Source organism: Protopterus annectens, chromosome 9.part0 (genome assembly GCF_019279795.1).
Source record: "Protopterus annectens isolate FY-2018-M chromosome 9.part0, PAN1.0, whole genome shotgun sequence".
Taxonomy (NCBI): domain Eukaryota; kingdom Metazoa; phylum Chordata; order Ceratodontiformes; family Protopteridae; genus Protopterus; species Protopterus annectens.
In genome coordinates this window covers 1,076,154,178-1,076,170,705 of record NC_056743.1, presented here as the reverse complement: position 1 = coordinate 1,076,170,705, position 16,528 = coordinate 1,076,154,178, and the positions used below count along the sequence as shown (strand labels likewise).

The 16,528-nt window shown below is 44.6% G+C and overlaps 1 protein-coding gene across 4 annotated transcripts in view; it reads left to right on the top strand.

The window, feature by feature from the left end:
• The window catches only part of AAAS (aladin WD repeat nucleoporin), a 1,251,774-nt gene that overhangs the window by 705,175 nt on the left and 530,071 nt on the right, over window positions 1-16,528 (top strand). For all 4 annotated transcript variants that reach the window (XM_044083905.1, XM_044083907.1, XM_044083908.1 and 1 more), the window contains exon 10: window positions 11,878-12,002. In XM_044083905.1, coding sequence (XP_043939840.1) covers window positions 11,878-12,002 — 125 coding nt within the window. The remainder of the gene's footprint in view (window positions 1-11,877; window positions 12,003-16,528) is intronic.

Below are 16,528 nucleotides of genomic sequence, written 5' to 3'. Positions count from 1 at the left end.
TCCTATAGCTGTTTACCTTGATAAATCTTTGGAATTTACTATGAATGTGAATACAAACATGATAAGAAATTCATGTGATTTTCTGGGGCAGTTGACCCCTGACTTGATTACTGCAAAAGTTGGCTTTTTGACCGTCAATATAGTTGATTTATTTTCTTTATTCCCCAGGATGAAAATTTAGACTTTCTATGACAGTCTTCTCAACGTTGACTTCCTTAAAGGTCAAGATAAAAATCTTTTAGTTGAAATCATTAAATTCTCCTGGAAAACAATTTCATAATTTTTGAAAGGGAAACCTTCCAACGGAGAAAAGGTGTCACAATGTGCACTGCTTGCATCCCTGTATATGCAAACCTAGTCGTATTAGGTTGGGAGCAAAAGTTTGTTTTCAACTTTTTAGCCATTCTTTAAGCTATACATTAGATTTTTGAACAATATCTTTATTGTATGGGATGGACCAGAAAATATAAGTTAATTCATCGATTTTCTTAGTAATGCTACCTCATTCTTGAGTTTTACACATAACTACCACATGTATGAAATTAATTATTTAGACACCAGAATAGAAATTTTTGAAGGGAACCTTAGGAGTCCACAGAAAACCAACCTGTAGTAATTCATAAGTTCCTTTCACGAGTGCACATCCTTTCAACGTGTCTCGACCACAATAATGACCTGTCATTATGATGATGACCTTGTGGAAGAAATTCAATTAATTTCAGAGCTGTTCATTGAAAGAGGATACCCTAGTGAGCTTGTAGCTGATGTTGCTCAAGAAGTAATTGCAGACTGGGGGAATAAATTACATAGCCAATGCTAGGTGTAGTACCTAATACCCCCAAGGCTGTACTCATTAACTTTGATAAAAATTTTCATAGAGATATGATTGTGGAGTTTAACTGTGCTACGCCTGGCTTTAAAAACATTATTAGTAAAAATTGGAGTATGTTAAGATTTAACCCAGACTTAGTAGGTGTCTTAGGGACCGATCTCAGGTTAGTCTGTAAAACGGGGTGGAATCTGAAGAACATATATGGAGAGGAACTCTTACAATAAAATCAAGAAAAATAGCGGTGGTGGTAAAAAAAAATGTAACTGTGGGCAATGCTGTTTTATTCTTGAAAGAGAAAATATTATTCTAGAAAACGCAACCCACAGTATAGTGTTCTTCAAGAAGGGGAATTGTATTAAAGGAATCATTTGTTTAGCAATCTGCAAGAAATGTGAATGCTTTTATATAGGGAAAACAGACGGAACTTTGAAGAAACAAATATACAAGCATGCTTATAGTATAAAAACCAAGAACACCAATAATATAAGCATTCATTATTTAAGGTTATGCATGACGTGTTTTTATTTGGTATCTTAGAGCAGGTAAACATAGACCCTAGGGGTTCGCATTGGGAGAATGTATTGCAATGTAAAGAATTACTCTGGCAAGTTAGACTTTATGCCTTCACCTACCCTAGGTTAAATTACTATGTCTCCATGAAGCCAGTTTTTGAAGTGCAGAGTATCAGAGTTGTAGAAAGGCATTTTTTCCCTATGTCCTTCTCTAAATAGTTTCTAAACTCAATGCCGTCTAGTTGTTAAATATTTTGATTTACATGTCTAATTACAAAATGTAGACATATATTACTTATTTTACTATGTAGAAGTATTGATTCTAAGTTATTCATACTAATTCATTATTTAATATTTAACATTCATTTATTTTCAACATTTTAATTTTTTTTAGGGAACTATTTTTAAAATAGCTGTGTACATTGTGATTTTAATAGTGGAAACCATTTGTCTATGTTATCATTTGGTTATGGTTGGTATGTTTCTTTAAGAGCAGATTTACACCTGGGGTTTGAATTCAAACCATTTTTTAATTGATGGCCCTATTTAATATGAATACTTTGTACTAAAGCTTCATTCTGATGAAGTTCTGAGGGTAACAAGATGAAAGCTTTTAATTTTCTTTTTTTTTTTTTCTTTACTAATAAATTTGACTTTGTACTATACTCGGATTCCTTCATTTGTATGTAACATGCTTCTCTGCCTGGCCACCTGTTTTTCTGGTTTCTATGTTTCCTTTACCCTGTCTTCTTGTTTAGCTCATAGTGGGAGAAGGGCCAATATTCGACAAGTCTGAAATCAGGGGATCTGGTGTCCCAGGTGCTAAGAATTGACATTTAGGCTAGCACTGTTGCAAGATGGGTAGGAAAGAACTAAAAATGACATGGGTGAGTGCCACTTATATGCCAGGCATGTGAAGACATCCAAAGTAAGGTAACTTTATCCTGATAGTTGAGGAAGGCCACTCTGCTCTGAAAGTCAAGCTGGGTGTCAGAACTCGGACCATGGTAGTTACCTGCAGTGAAGACCTCAATAGTGACCACACTCGAGCATTTGCTAGTATAAGTTGCCTACACAGCTGTGGTGTCTGCAAGATGCCTTTCTGCTATAGATACATCTTACCATTTCTGTCTCTCTCTCTCCCCTGTTGTTAAACAGGTTCTTTGCCTGCTTTGAGTGTCATGTGCCCTTTAAGTACTGTAAATTTGTAATTTTATAACTTTTATTCCCTTACTGAATGTATTTTTCAAGTGAAATATCCTAATGCTGTATTAACAGCAGCACTGGGCAGGACATGTCTTCTTAATCCAGTACAGTTGTGCTCAGGCATGCATCAGTAGGGGACAGATACACCTAGAGTTTGGGAAACGGAGACTACAAAAATGTCTCAAGTGAAGGAATCAAGGAAGAGCTTTCAGCTGTTATTCATTTCAGCAAGCCCAGTTCAGGATAAGCTGGTGTGGTGAGTACTCATTTATCTGTGATAATAGTGAGTTCCATGTCCTTTGACAAACCAGGCAAAAGTGCTGTCCTTGATATAACCAAGGTAAAGTTTAGAACTGAAAGTAGGATAAAAGAATCACAGGCCTAAAGCAGATGCCCTACGCTGACCGCCTTAAAAAACTCCAGCTATACTCTGTCGCATATCGTCTACTCAGAGGCGATCTCTGCTTAACATACAAGGCCATGTCAAACCCAGAGCTGTTGGACATGCTACACTTAAAGAAATCCCAATCCCTCAGAGCTACAAGCTCCAGGGATCTAAACCTTGTCATCACAATAAACAAAACATGCTGGAGGGATAGGTTATTGACCCAGAGACTCCCCAGACTCTGGAATAGATTGCCCATACATGTCAAGCAGAGTGCCTCTTTGGACCTCTTCAAGAGGAACCTTGACGATTGGATGGGAGAAAGGAAATTCACCCCAGGGATCACGTCAGTCGCCCTGCTAGACAGGGGTCCAGGAAAGTAAATGTGGGAAGAAATAGCCAGGGAATTGTTATGGCTAGGCTTGTATAGGCCCTAGGGCTGATAGCCTAGTACCAACCTATGAACCTATGACAAGTGTCCTATCTGAAATCCTTGTTGCAGTATTCTTCACATATGGGTTGTCATCGCTGACATCTGGCCAGGGTACCAAAGGTTTACCTTCCCTAGGTCAAACGTCTGATGCATTAACTCTGCTTGTATATGTTGGGGTATAAGATGAATGTACAAGTATGGATCCTCAAACTATCTTACCACCAGCCCGAACACAGGTCGTGCATCCATTGGACTGTTCACTGTTTAGATGTCAGTGCCTTCACTTCGTTTGTTTATCCATATAAGTGCACCATTGGGGAATTTTCTTTTTTGTCTTGCAATATTTTGTTGAAAGTTAGGAGGTGTAAGTATGAGTGTGATAGGCAGATTTCTTGCAAGGACTTGTAAACAAAGTGTTTTAAGTGTTTTTTTTTTTTTTGCTTAGCCCCAGAACATGATTACAAATTGTGCTCAATCTGTCAGTCATTTGTTCCAAAAACCCTTAGGTCTAGGCCTCCTACTCTCTCAATGCCTCTCTTGAAACCCAGCTTCTTAAACGCTCAGTCCAAGATGGCTAACTCTAAGATGTTCATCGTGCATACAGCTGCAGTCATTACAGATGGGTTATCCTGCCGTCAGGCGGGTCCTCAGTCGGCCGAATTCCAAAGTCTAGGTCCGGCGTCGGTTGTCGTCGCTTCTTCCCTGACGTCAGTGCGGCAGGGGTATAAAAGAGGCAGCCGACGCCATCTTCCCCAGTCTTTCTTGCCGCGCGGTGCCTGAAGCAGAAGCAGTTCGCAAGTGCCGGTCGGCCAGCTCCTGAGATTTACAAAAATATTTCAGCCGAAGTCTTCTTGAAAGCTAAGTACCCCATTGGGGAAACTTTTCTTGCCTCAGACCGGTCAGACAAAGTTAATAATTGCATTTCATGTGGGAAGCAAATACCGCATAAGGATTTCCACTCTTTCTGTATACCTTGCTTAGGCCCAGACCAAGAAGTCTCGGCATGCCGTTTTTGTGCTAGATTCAACAAGCGCACTATTAAGTGCCGGGCGGAGTTCGCCCTTCACTATTTTGGTAAAAAATTTATTTATATTATGTCGTCGGATACTCCGACTCCAGTTTTGAGTAAAAGACGCAAAGATAAGGACCGACATACGAGGTCCACACTGACTGCTGACACCATGCTAAGGCCGACTCCCGGTTCTCCGGTTCTCAGAGAGGCACCTACGCAGCCCCTGAGTACCGATGACACAACATTACCGGTGTCTTCAGTACCCGAGGTCGCAGGCTCCTCGGTCCCCATTCCTACTACAGATACCGACACCACTCTTGGCGGGAAACTCTGTGTTTAGACAGGCCTGCCATTTCTCAAGGTGTCTTCAGGCCTTCCTCCTTCTCTATTAAAGCTTTCACTAAATCTAAAGCAGCCATGAAAACCAAAAAACAGGGACCTCAGACCCCCTCTCAAGGCCCCATGCCTAAAAAACAGATGCTCAAAATGGCTGAGGATTTGATTACTCTTATCAGGGGTTCTCAACCCCCCCGGACAAAAGGCCCAGATTAGAGGAAGACTACCCTTCCTCAGATCAAGCCTCTATTACCTCTGAACATTCTGAGGACCAGGACTATGCCTATTCTCCTTTTGAAGACTCTGATGCAGAGGAGTCTATTCCCTCGGTCTCCCCCCCTGAGGACTACTCTTTTGGGGAAACCCTACATACATTGAGGGAACACTTTCACCGGGAAGGCCAAGATTACTCAGATTCCAAGAAAAGGCTCAGGGATTTTCTCTTGCTCCCCCAGCATAGACCCCTGGCTATCCCTCCTGTTTTAGATATATAGGATGATGTGTACACAGAAGCCAGCCTTAATCCAGATTCTTTACCTGCAGCTCCTGTTAAACCAGACTGGTATTACCGGGTTCCTGATTCACACCAGTTCCTATACAAAAGCCATACTGCTGACCCAGAAACTATTTCACAGGGTCCCAAGGGAATTAAGGCCTCTACTGCTAAAAACCCATTACCTTCAGAGAGAGATTCCAGAGCTTTAGAAAGGTGGGGGGAAAAAGGTGTACACCTCGGCCACTTTAACCATGAGGGCATTAAACTGTCAGTTCCATATGTTAAAGTATCAACAGTTTTTGTTATCTCAGTTGAAAAGCAAAATGACACAACCAGAACAACCAGATTTAAAAGAGTTGCAGGATTTGTTGCATGGTGCAGAGCAAGTGGGTAAACATACCTTGCAGTGTGGTTTTGATGCTTTAGAGGCCTCATGTAGAGCTGCTGTTGCGGGGTCTGTTATACGTAGACATGCTTGGCTCAAAGAGCAAGCCTTACCAGATCATGTCAAAGCTAAATTATTAGATGCACCTCTTCAAAAAGATGTATTGTTTGGTGTTAAAGCTGAGGAGGTACTAAAGAAAATGGAGGAAAAAGCGAAATCAATGCAAACAGTGAAAGATTTCCTGCAGGTACAACCTCCACGTTTCAGCAGAAACTGACCTTCAAAAAATTGGTCCTTTCCAGTCACGGACAGACCTCAAAGGGGCAGATACAGACGCCCAAGGGGTAGAGGGCAACCTCAAGGATCTTTCAGAGCCAGACAGTGGCAAGCACCAACCCCAAGAGGTGGAGAAGATAGATCACAGTCATTCAGGAAGCAGACACAATGACTTCCCCCTTTACCTACCAAGCAAAGCTTTAATGGCAGCACCTTTGGGCGGAAAACTGGCATTATTCTCAAAAAATTGGCATTTTGTTACAAAAGACAAATGGATTCTGGACATTGACAGAGGCTACAGGTTCCACTTTCACACCCTTCCAAAAATGAGAGGCATGCCAAACCTGCCACAAAATCAAAGGGCAGAGGCACAAAAACAAATTTCAGCTCTCATGGACATGAAAGCGATTCAAGAGGTACCTGCAAAAGAACAAGGTCAAGGGTTTTATTCCAGACTATTCCTGGTACCAAGGAAAAACAAAGATTGGAGACCTATCTTAGACCTATCCATCCTAAACACATATTTACAGGTACCAAAATTCAAGATGCTCACATTACAGCAGCTTCTTCCCATGCTGGGCAAGGAGTCTTGGCTGGAAACATTGGACCTCAAGGAGGCATACCTGCATGTCCCTATCAGACAAGATTGCAGAAGATACATCAGATTTCTTGCAGGTTCAACCCTTTATCAATTCTCTGCATTGCCCTTTGGCTTATCTACTGCTCCCAGAGTGTTTACAAAATGCCTGGCATCAGTAATCGCCTTCTGCAGACTTCAAGGAATACAAATATACCCATATCTGGACGACTGCCTGATCCAAGCGGACAGCAAGGACATACTTCTGAAACACCTGGCGTTTGTAATAAAACTGTTGAACTTTCTGGGATACACAGTCAACAAAAAGAAATCGAAACTAATACCCTCTCAACAAATAATTTTCCTGGGTGCCAGCTTGAATACAACCACCCAGATGGCCTACCTCACGCCAGACGAACAAGGGCAACTGTCTCAATACTTCAGCAAAATGGCAACCTTCACCAGGCTGACTGCAAGGAAAGTCCTGCAGGCTCTGGGATTCATGGCATCTTGCATCCTACTAATCCCATGTGCAAAGCTGCATATGAGGAAACTTCAATGGTACCTAAAAAACTTATGGTCTCAACACAGCCACAGCTTGGAAACAATTGTACCACTCATTCCATGCCTTCAAAAGGAATTTCTGTGGTGGGCTCAAGCATGCCAAAGAAACATAGGTCTCCCTTTCATGCACCTCAAGCAACTCAAATCATCACAACAGACGCCTCAGACTACGCCTGGGGGGCACACATGACAGATCAGTGCATTCAGGGAAAATGGTCCCAAAAAGAGAAGCACCTACCCATCAACCAAAAGAAAATGCTAGCCGTGCAAAATGCTATTATGGCCTTCAAAGACCTACTGCATCCAGGCCAGCTATTGATAAGGACAGACAACACCACAGTGATGCGGTACATAAACAGGGGGGAACTCATTCATACCCCCTGTGCAGGCAAGCCATGACCCTATGGAACACAGCACTGGAATTGCAAATTCAACTACAGGCACAATTCCTGCCAGGGAAGGAAAACACACTGGCAGACAGCCTAAGCAGAAATATGACAGATCCACACGAATGGAAGTTGCATCCTCAAGTTTTCACAAAGATAACTCGGGCATGGGGACATCCAGGCATAGATCTCTTTGCTACCCACAGAAATTACCAATTGAAAACATTTTTGTTCAAGGACCTATCATCCACAGGCCTGGAAAGTGGACGCACTTTCTTTCAATTGGACAACGTTGACAGTCTATGCCTTTCCGCCTCTTCCTCTGCTGCCCAAAGTTCTATTAAAAGCCAGAGCAGAGAGGCCGAAAATGATTCTCATTGCTCCAGATTGGCCAAGACAACACTGGTATCCGCGCCTGAAGAGCCTGACACGTTCCCCACCATGGATCCTACCTCTAGTCCCTCTTCTGTTGTCCCAGCACAACTTCAAGACTCTTCACAGCCAGCTCAAAACCCTAAATCTAGCTGCATGGAGAATCCCTTGATTTCCCAACAGACCCTCCTCTCCAAGGAGGTGCAGGATGTCATCTTGGAGGCCAGAAGGCCTTCTACTAGAAAAGCCTACTCCGCCAAATGGAAACAATTTTGTGCCTGGAATCAGGAAAAGGGCCAGAATCCTTGGGTAATAAATTTACCTCAAATTTTACAGTACCTAGCTGAGATGTTAAACAGTGGACTTTCCTTCTCCTCCATCAAAATCCACGCTTCAGCCATTTCTGCACAATACAACACAGATCCTCCTTTATTCTCTCATCCTCTCTTAAAACAGTTCCTCAGAGGGGCAAAGAATATAAAACCCCTAAGGAAACCACCAGTCCCTGCTTGGGACCTCAACTTCGTATTGGAAAAACTGACCCTTCCTCCCTTCGAGCCAGCTGCTTCAACAGAACTACAATACTTGTCATGGAAAACAGCCTTCCTTCTGGCTATCACCTCAGCACGCAGGGTTTCGGAGTTACAGGCCCTCATGGCTGTGCAACCTTTCATCATTTTCCATCAGGACAGAGTTTCCTTACGAACCAACCCTACCTTTATGCCAAAGGTAGTATCCAGTGTAGCTTTGAATCAGACTATCCACTTACCTACCTTTTATCCTAATCCACAAAACAAAGGGGAAAGACTGCTGCATTCTTTGGACATTCACAGACAACTTCGTTATTATTTGGACAGGACAAAGCCATTCAGGAAATCTGAGCAACTCTTTGTGTCCTATGCTACAGGTGCTCAAGGAAAGGCTATTTCCAAACAGACAATCTCAAAATGGATAGCCCACTGCATACGCTTTTGTTACTCATTTCATGGAAAAACTGTGCCTTCAAGCATCAGATCCCACTCCACCAGGGCCACAGCTACCTCTGCAGCTTTCCTCAGGGGGGTTCCTACCAAGGACATTTTGGAAGCAGCCACTTTGAGTTCAGTGCACACTTTCTCCAAACACTATCACCTTCCACTTTACTCTAAATCTAGAGCGGGATTTGCCACAGCTGTCTTGCAGGGCATCCTTGCTCCTCCTAGTTCCACTTAGTGCCTGCCACCCCTACTTAGCTTTGGGATTCTTCCCATCTGTAATGACTGCAGCTGTATGCACGATGAACATAGTACAGTTTTGTACCTACCATAAATGTAGATGTTCGAGTGCTCATACAGCTGCAGTCCAGGTTACCCCCCCCTCCGTCCCCTCTTAGGACAGGCCTTATGACAAACACCTTCTCATACAACCTATTTGGGGTATTCTTTTATGGTGTATTTGCTTGCAACTACTGTTTTTTGATTATTCTATATTGCATGATTACATAAGTTTATGTTTTGCCTTACTTCTGGGGGCACCTGACATCTGGGGCAAGAAAAACTGAAGAAGATGGCGTTGGCTGCCTCTTTTATACCCCTGCTGCACTGACGTCAGGGAAGAAGCGACAACAACCGACGCCGGACCTAGACTTTGGAATTCGGCCGACCGAGGACCCGCCTGACGGCAGGATAACCCATCTGTAATGACTGCAGCTGTATGAGCACTCGAACATCTACATTTTTGGTAGGTACAAAACTGTACTTTCTCAGACATCCATCTGCCACTGAAAAAAAAACTTGAGGCCTCGCATGGATGCGCAGTCCAACTTTTATAACTCCGAACTACCCGTTGAGGCTACAGAACCCACGGTACATCAGGATAATTCACAGTTACTTGCTGCTACCGAGACTTCATCGGAGGCTAATACAACTCCTGAGGCCTTGCAGACTGGCCGTACACCCGAAGAAGACTATACAGAACATGATGAAACACTTTGAATGGAAATCCAGGTAAGTCTTCAGGATAGACAGGCCTAGGATGGGTCTACACTGTCCTCCTTTTCTTGGGAATAAAATATTGGATGAAAACCCTTTTCTCATGAATTCTTTTGGACTTGCTGTGTGGTGCTCTGATTCAAGAAGTTTCAAATAATGTGGGCCAGAAGGGATTTTTGGTTTTGAGGAGGCTGTGGCATACCTGTCAGAGGGGGAAAGTTTTCCCAAGACATGGCATAGCAGGCCCTGATGATGACAAGAACCCACTTATCTGTGGTACTGGCTTTCCACATGACCAGGGAGAGCAGCAGCTTTAGCAAAAGAGTGGTAATGGGGCTAAGGGCAAGGGGAGAGTACTGCAGAGTTAGTGTTAGATTTTTGCTTCCAAATGGTAGCCTCCCAACTGGAGGTTCAATTTGTGGTTTTTCCAGGCATCTTTTTCTAGGCGTTTTCCTTTGTTTCTGAACTGTCCTAGTATCTCTTCTAATGAAGGAGGGTGATTTAGATGGGCAGTTCCTATGGTATCTAGGCAATGAGGGGAAATCTCTTCCCTACTAAGACTGGCTGGATGCTGTGCAGTCCTGAATTGATGACACGTGGTTCCTCTCCAAGGCCTCAGGAGCCATACCGGCCTTAGATGAGATCTCAGTAGCTGGCAGCTGAGAAGTAGCCTAATGTAACATGGGTTCTGTAGCCTCAGCAGTACATTGGCATCAAAAAAAGTTGGACTGTAGATCCATTTCATGCCTCCTAACTTTTTTCTTTAGTTGCAGAGGAATGTCCAAGGATGTGGTATCAGTCATCTTGCACTGGCCAAAGTGTGTAACGCACTGAGTCTCAAGAAAATATTGAGAGCAGAAAGCCTAGACCTAAGGGTCTGTTTTCTGGAGTGAACGACTGACAGATTGAGCAATATTTGTGATCATGTTGTGGGCATAGGCAAAAAAGGCACTTAGAATGCATGCCCTTGTATGGAATCTGCCTGCTGCACTTGCACTTCCCCCTCCTAGCTGACATGTATAACTTTCAATAAAATATTATAAAATAAAGAGGAAGATTCCCCAATGGGGTGCTTATTTGGATAAACAAATGAAGCCAAGGTACCAACGGCCAAACAGTGAACAGTCTGGATGCACAACCTTTGTTCAGGCTGGTGGCAAGATAGTCTGAGCATCCACTCTCGTATGTCCGTCCTTATATCACAATGTATACAAGCTGAGGTCATGCATCAGATGTATGACCTTGAGAAGGTGAAGCTTTGAAACCCTGGCTGGATGTCAGTGGTGACAACCCATATGTCAGGAATACTGCAACAGTGATCAGTAGGACATTTGCTGTTATGGTAAGTTTTTACAAAACTGTACTTTCTTTTCTTTGACCTGCAAATGTAATGATTTGCTTGAAGTGGAAATTTTCTTGGAAGTAAAGGTTAATAATGCTAATAGATTAGTTTATATAGCAAATAAATCTTTGGTCAGGTGGTTCTCCCAGCAACTCCAGAATAAATGTGTTTTGGTATATGAGACACAGTGGTAAAGTCTTGTATTTAGAGTGAGCGAAACTTATAGATTCTAATGTGATATTGTCCATAAGTATCTCACAAGCCTGCATGAATGAAACATCTGAACTAATACGTATAGTTTATGTCTTGTCTGTCTGGCTTGTAAGGGAGTAGTGTCATGGGATATCTGACAGTGCCTTGACAAAATAGTGTCTGGCTAGCCCATATCAGCTATATACATGTGATACACTACCATTTATTAGTCTTAAAATACTGTTTAAGATGTTTAATGTCAGTTGAGAGGTCATACTCCTGGAATAGATACGTGCCAATTCTGAGGAAGTACATCAGTACAGTCCACGTTTGGTGAATAAAATACTACTTACTTCAGTGGTGACTAGTCAAAAGAATTGAGATACCATTGCTAACTCTTTCAGAGACGTAGTAGATATCAAGACAATCTTCGTCTCCATGAGGAGTGAGTGCTATAATTGCAACAAAAAAAAAAGCAAGCGCTTGAGCCCTGATTATGCCTAGCTTTTTAATACAGACTATTTTTTTTTCATGGTGAATATATTTAGTATTGATTGAAGTTAGGATTTTAATAATTCTTGGTGTGTCCCTGTTGTATTAGGTATGGGATGTATCCACAGAGAACTGTATTCCACTTCAACGTGTTGGGGGTGGAGGAGTGACCTTCCTTTCTTGGTCTCCAGATGGGAGCAAAGTTGTAGCTGCAACACCATCACCAGTCTTCAGGTAAGTTGATAGAAAATTGTTTTTATTCCTTTTTGTTTCTGCTACGTGTGCTTAATGTAAGAGTTGAAGACTCATTCTCCAATCCATCACAGTGCAACTCCTGTATCATTATTGATTTTTATTGTTAATATATTTTTAACATTTTTTCATTATTCCATAACCCTGAGATGATAACCCCTTACCCCTTGCTAGTACCTGAGTTTTTAACAAACTAGAATATAAGTAGCAAGGCACAGCCACATTGTTGAATACTCTTTACAAGTTTCTGACAGTAGAATTTCAAAGTAGTGAGAGCCTTGTAAAATTTCAGTATTATCAATGCACATTTAAAATATGTACATTGATTAAGCATTGTGTTTTGCTAGTCATGTTCTGTAAATTCCAGCTGGTCTTGCTGCTCACAACATAATGTAGCTGTGGCATTGTTATCATGCTCTGTCTCCGACACTAATTTCTAAGATGGTCTTCGTATTCTTCACTGCTGCAGTAGCCTTAGCTATATGGGTTATAACCTGCCAAGGATATAACGGCTGGTCAGCTTCCAAAGCTTCAGGGCACCTTCCACACACCCAAACTGTGAAAAAACTCAAGTTAAATTGACTAAAAGACAAATATGGGTGAGAAACCCTTCAGAGCTTTACGGCTGCTGAATTGTACGCTCATCTGAAGGTTTTGAGGATCGGCTGTTGGCTTATGTTTTTCTTTGCTGGGCAGATAGGTTCCCTTTGAGGAAGAAAAACTTCCATTTTCTTAATGTTTGATGTTAAGTTGTCAATCTCGCCTTCATTCTTGCTGGATGGGTTCGGAGCCGATCCTCGGCTCCGACTCGGCACTTGCTTTAGCTTGAGAACTCCTTTTACCAGCTCGAGGCAACCCTATATCCCATGATGCAAGGCGGAACTACCTCAGATCTCGTTTGCCGCTTAGCAAAAGAGGTCTCCTTTGCCAGCTGAGGTAAGTAATTTTTTGTTAAAAAAAAAAAAAAAAAGCTTAGTTAGGGATTTATTTCCCCCTTTTTACCACTTTCATAGTGTGTAGTGTGTCTACAGCCCACCCTATTCCCTTACAGTTCAAAACTTTTAAATTCCTTTTGTAATTGTATAACAGTTAAGTTAGGCCTAGACCCCATTGGTTAATCCCTACCTGTGTGTCTGTGTGTTAGGGGATTAATTGTGTGTGTTTGTTGGGGTGTGTGTGTGACTTCTTCCTTAGAAATATGTCAAAGGAAGGCAAGGTCTCAGGCTTCAAGAAGTGTGACTCGTGCTGTCAGAAAATGTCTCTGACAGACGGTCACACTTCTTGTGTTTACTGCCTGGGGCCTTTGCACCTGCAGGACTCCTGTGCTTTGTGTCACTCTTTTAGCCAGAGAGTCCTGCAGGAAAGGAGGAATAAATTGATCCTCCGTGGCTTACTTAAGCCAGAAGGTTCTCCCTCTAAAACAGGGTCTAGTAAACCTTCTAAGCCACCGAAGGTTCAGGCTACTGTATCCAAGCCTCCTCCGGTGGCTCCGGCTCCGGCTGGAACTGATCTTTCTGCTTCCAAGGTAGTGGGTTCGGCACCGATTGGTTCTGATACCCGGTCTACTGTGGCCTTGTCGGCTCCGGATGGAGCCGACACCTTATCCAGCATCGGAGCCGAGAAACCTTCGGCTCCATCTGGAATTCAGGGGACTTCGGCTCCGATGGCTTCGTCCCAAAAGAGATCTCGGTCCCGTTCGTTGGAGAGTATCCACCCGGCTCCGAGGTCTCCTCTTTTGTCAGAGCGGAGCCATCGGAGCCGATCTTCGAGATCTTCCAGGCTGTCTGACCACGACTTAGAGAGGGTGGTAAGCAGGCTGTTAAAGTCGCAGGCACTGGCCCAAATGCTCCATAGCCCGTCTCAGCAGACTTCGGCTATTGCTTCACCCCTTGAACTTCCTCCTCCGACTCCCCACCAGAGTTCGGAGCCGGAGCTTCTCGGACAGCGACTGTTTCGGCGCCAGAGCCGATGGCTCTGTCGTCTTCGGCTCCGATCTCCTCCTTGAGACCTTCCTTGGAGGGATCCGGTCGTCGGGTTTCCCTTGTCGGCTCCGAGGGGGCTAGTGGCATCGGACCCTTGTCCGACCCCGCTCTCCCTCTCGGAGCTTCGGCTTTGGTAAGCTCGGCACCGACATCAGCCTCGGAGCCTTCCCTCTCAGTGGAACCGGGAATTCCTGTATCCTCGGAACGGGGATATTCCGGTCTCCCGGGGAGGGGAGCCTTTGAGGTGATGAGGAGTGTCCTGGCTCCTGAGCCAGGTCAACGGTCCATCCCTCTAGCTCCTCCCTCTTCGGTGCCTGTAGACACCTCTTGCCAGCCTCTTGCTCTCAGGCCCAGGGATCCATCGCCCCAGGTTTCCCCATTGGGAATTTCCTCCTCTTCCGAAGTTTCTCCTGATCCTGCAGGTGAACCCCCCCGGAAGAGGACGTGTAAGAGGAGACACATAGACTCCCCCGAGTCTACTACATCTGATACCGACTTAGATGAGTCGGAGGGTTCCCCACGATCCCCCTCTGAGGATGTCTCCTTTTCAGACATCCTTGAGCTCCTCAAACACAGGGGGAATTGGCCATCCATTGATCCCTCCGAGGATGAGTCGGTATACCTGGAGGCTTTTGGATCCCGACCCTCCACCTCCTGGGTGTCTCCGCCTTTCGACCCACTTATGCAGGTAGTGGCTCGAAAGGCGTGGGCAGCTCCAGATTCTGTGGAACCTGTCCCCAGGAGACCATCCAAGTTTATTACGGCCCCTTCGGACAAACAGTTTCTTTCCAAGGGCGTCTCTGTAGATGCTATGGTGGTGGCGGCGGCCACTAAGAAGGAACTGGCGGATCCTTCAGTACCTGTCCATCCTCCTAACAAGGATTCTAGGACCATGGACAGGTATGGAAAGCGGATGTTTTCTTCAGCGACCTTTGCTATGCGTTCGCTGAACTACCTTTGTCACTTCACCAGGCTTCAAAGAGATATTCTCAAGGAACTGGGTGAAGTGGTCCAGGATCCTTCTGCTGCTGGGGCTCAAGAAAAGATTGCCTCACAGCTAGCAATCCTGAACTCCCTATCCAACTCCTCCATGCGGCTCATATCCTATGCGGCCGATGGAGCGAGCAGGGCCGCAGGCACAGGAGTGGCTCTTAGACGCCAAGCCTGGATGCGGCTTTGTAATTTTATGGACCCCTTTAAGGCGTCCTTCACCAATACCCCTTTGATGGTTCGGCTTTGTTCGGACCTCAGGTGAAGGATACCTTGACCAGGTGTGAGCAGGACGGTAAAACTCTTTCTGCCGTTGGAGTCCATTTTTCCACCCCTTCTAGACCATATCCCAAGGGTCAGAAGGGAGGGAAGATGTGGTTCCAAAGCCCAAGGAGCTGCACCGGACACACGTGGTCAGTTTACCCCAGAGGCAGAGGGGTAACAATAATAGATGCGCCCTAGAGGCAGGGGGTCCTCAGAACCAGGGCAACAGGGAGTCTCTTCCTGAGAAGCCCTTTCAGCACCCCTGAGGTGTTGCCCGACTGTCCACCCTTGGAGGCAGTCGGGGGAAGGATTTTGCTGTACCCAGTAGCCTGGCATTCCCTCTCACAAGATATGTGGGTACAGTCGATCATATCCTAGGGTTACAAAATCCCCTTCGAAAGGTATCCTGTACCTCAACAATCCCTTCCAGACATCTCACCCGGTCAAAGGGATTTGGCAGAACAGGAGGTTTCAAAGCTCCTAAGAAAAAGAGCCGTCCAGACTGTTCCGCAGACCAAGTAGGATCCGCGTCTACTCGAGATTCTTTTTGGTCCCCAAAAGGACGGGAGATTGGAGACCAATACTAGACCTGAGCAGTCTAAACAGATTTGTCAAGAAGGCAAGATTCCGGATGGTCACGCTTCAGTCCATTCTGCCCTTTCTGGGCAAGGACAACTGGATGTGCTCTATAGACCTTCAGGACGCGTACTATTGCATAAAGATTCACAGGCGCTCCAGAAGGTTTCTCCGCTTTTGGCTAGGGACCAGTCATTACCAATTCAGAGCCCTGCCCTTTGGCCTCACTTCAGCCCCCAGAGTGTTTACCAAATGCATGGCAGTGGTCACAGCTCATCTGAGACGTCAAGGATTCCAGGTGTTTCCTTATTTGGACGACTGGCTCCTCTCCGCCACCACCAGGTGTCAGCTTCTTCAGACCAGAGACTACACTCTGCAGCTTTGCAGGAGTTTGGGAATTTCAGTAAATTTCGAGAAATCTTCTCTGCGGCCTTGACAATCTATCACCTTTATAGGCGCAGAATTAAACACCGTCAAAATGTTAGCCAGACTAACAGATCAAAGAATTCTGGACATCCAAAAATTCGTTCGGATTCTATTGCAGAGCAGCAAGGTCAAAGCCAGATTGATACTAAAGGTTCTGGGTCTTATGGCTGCGGCCATTGTTCTTCTACCACTGGCTCGCTTCCATATGCGTCTTCTGCAGTGGATGTTATTCACTCAGTGGTCGTACCACAGTCTTCCGATGAGGCACGA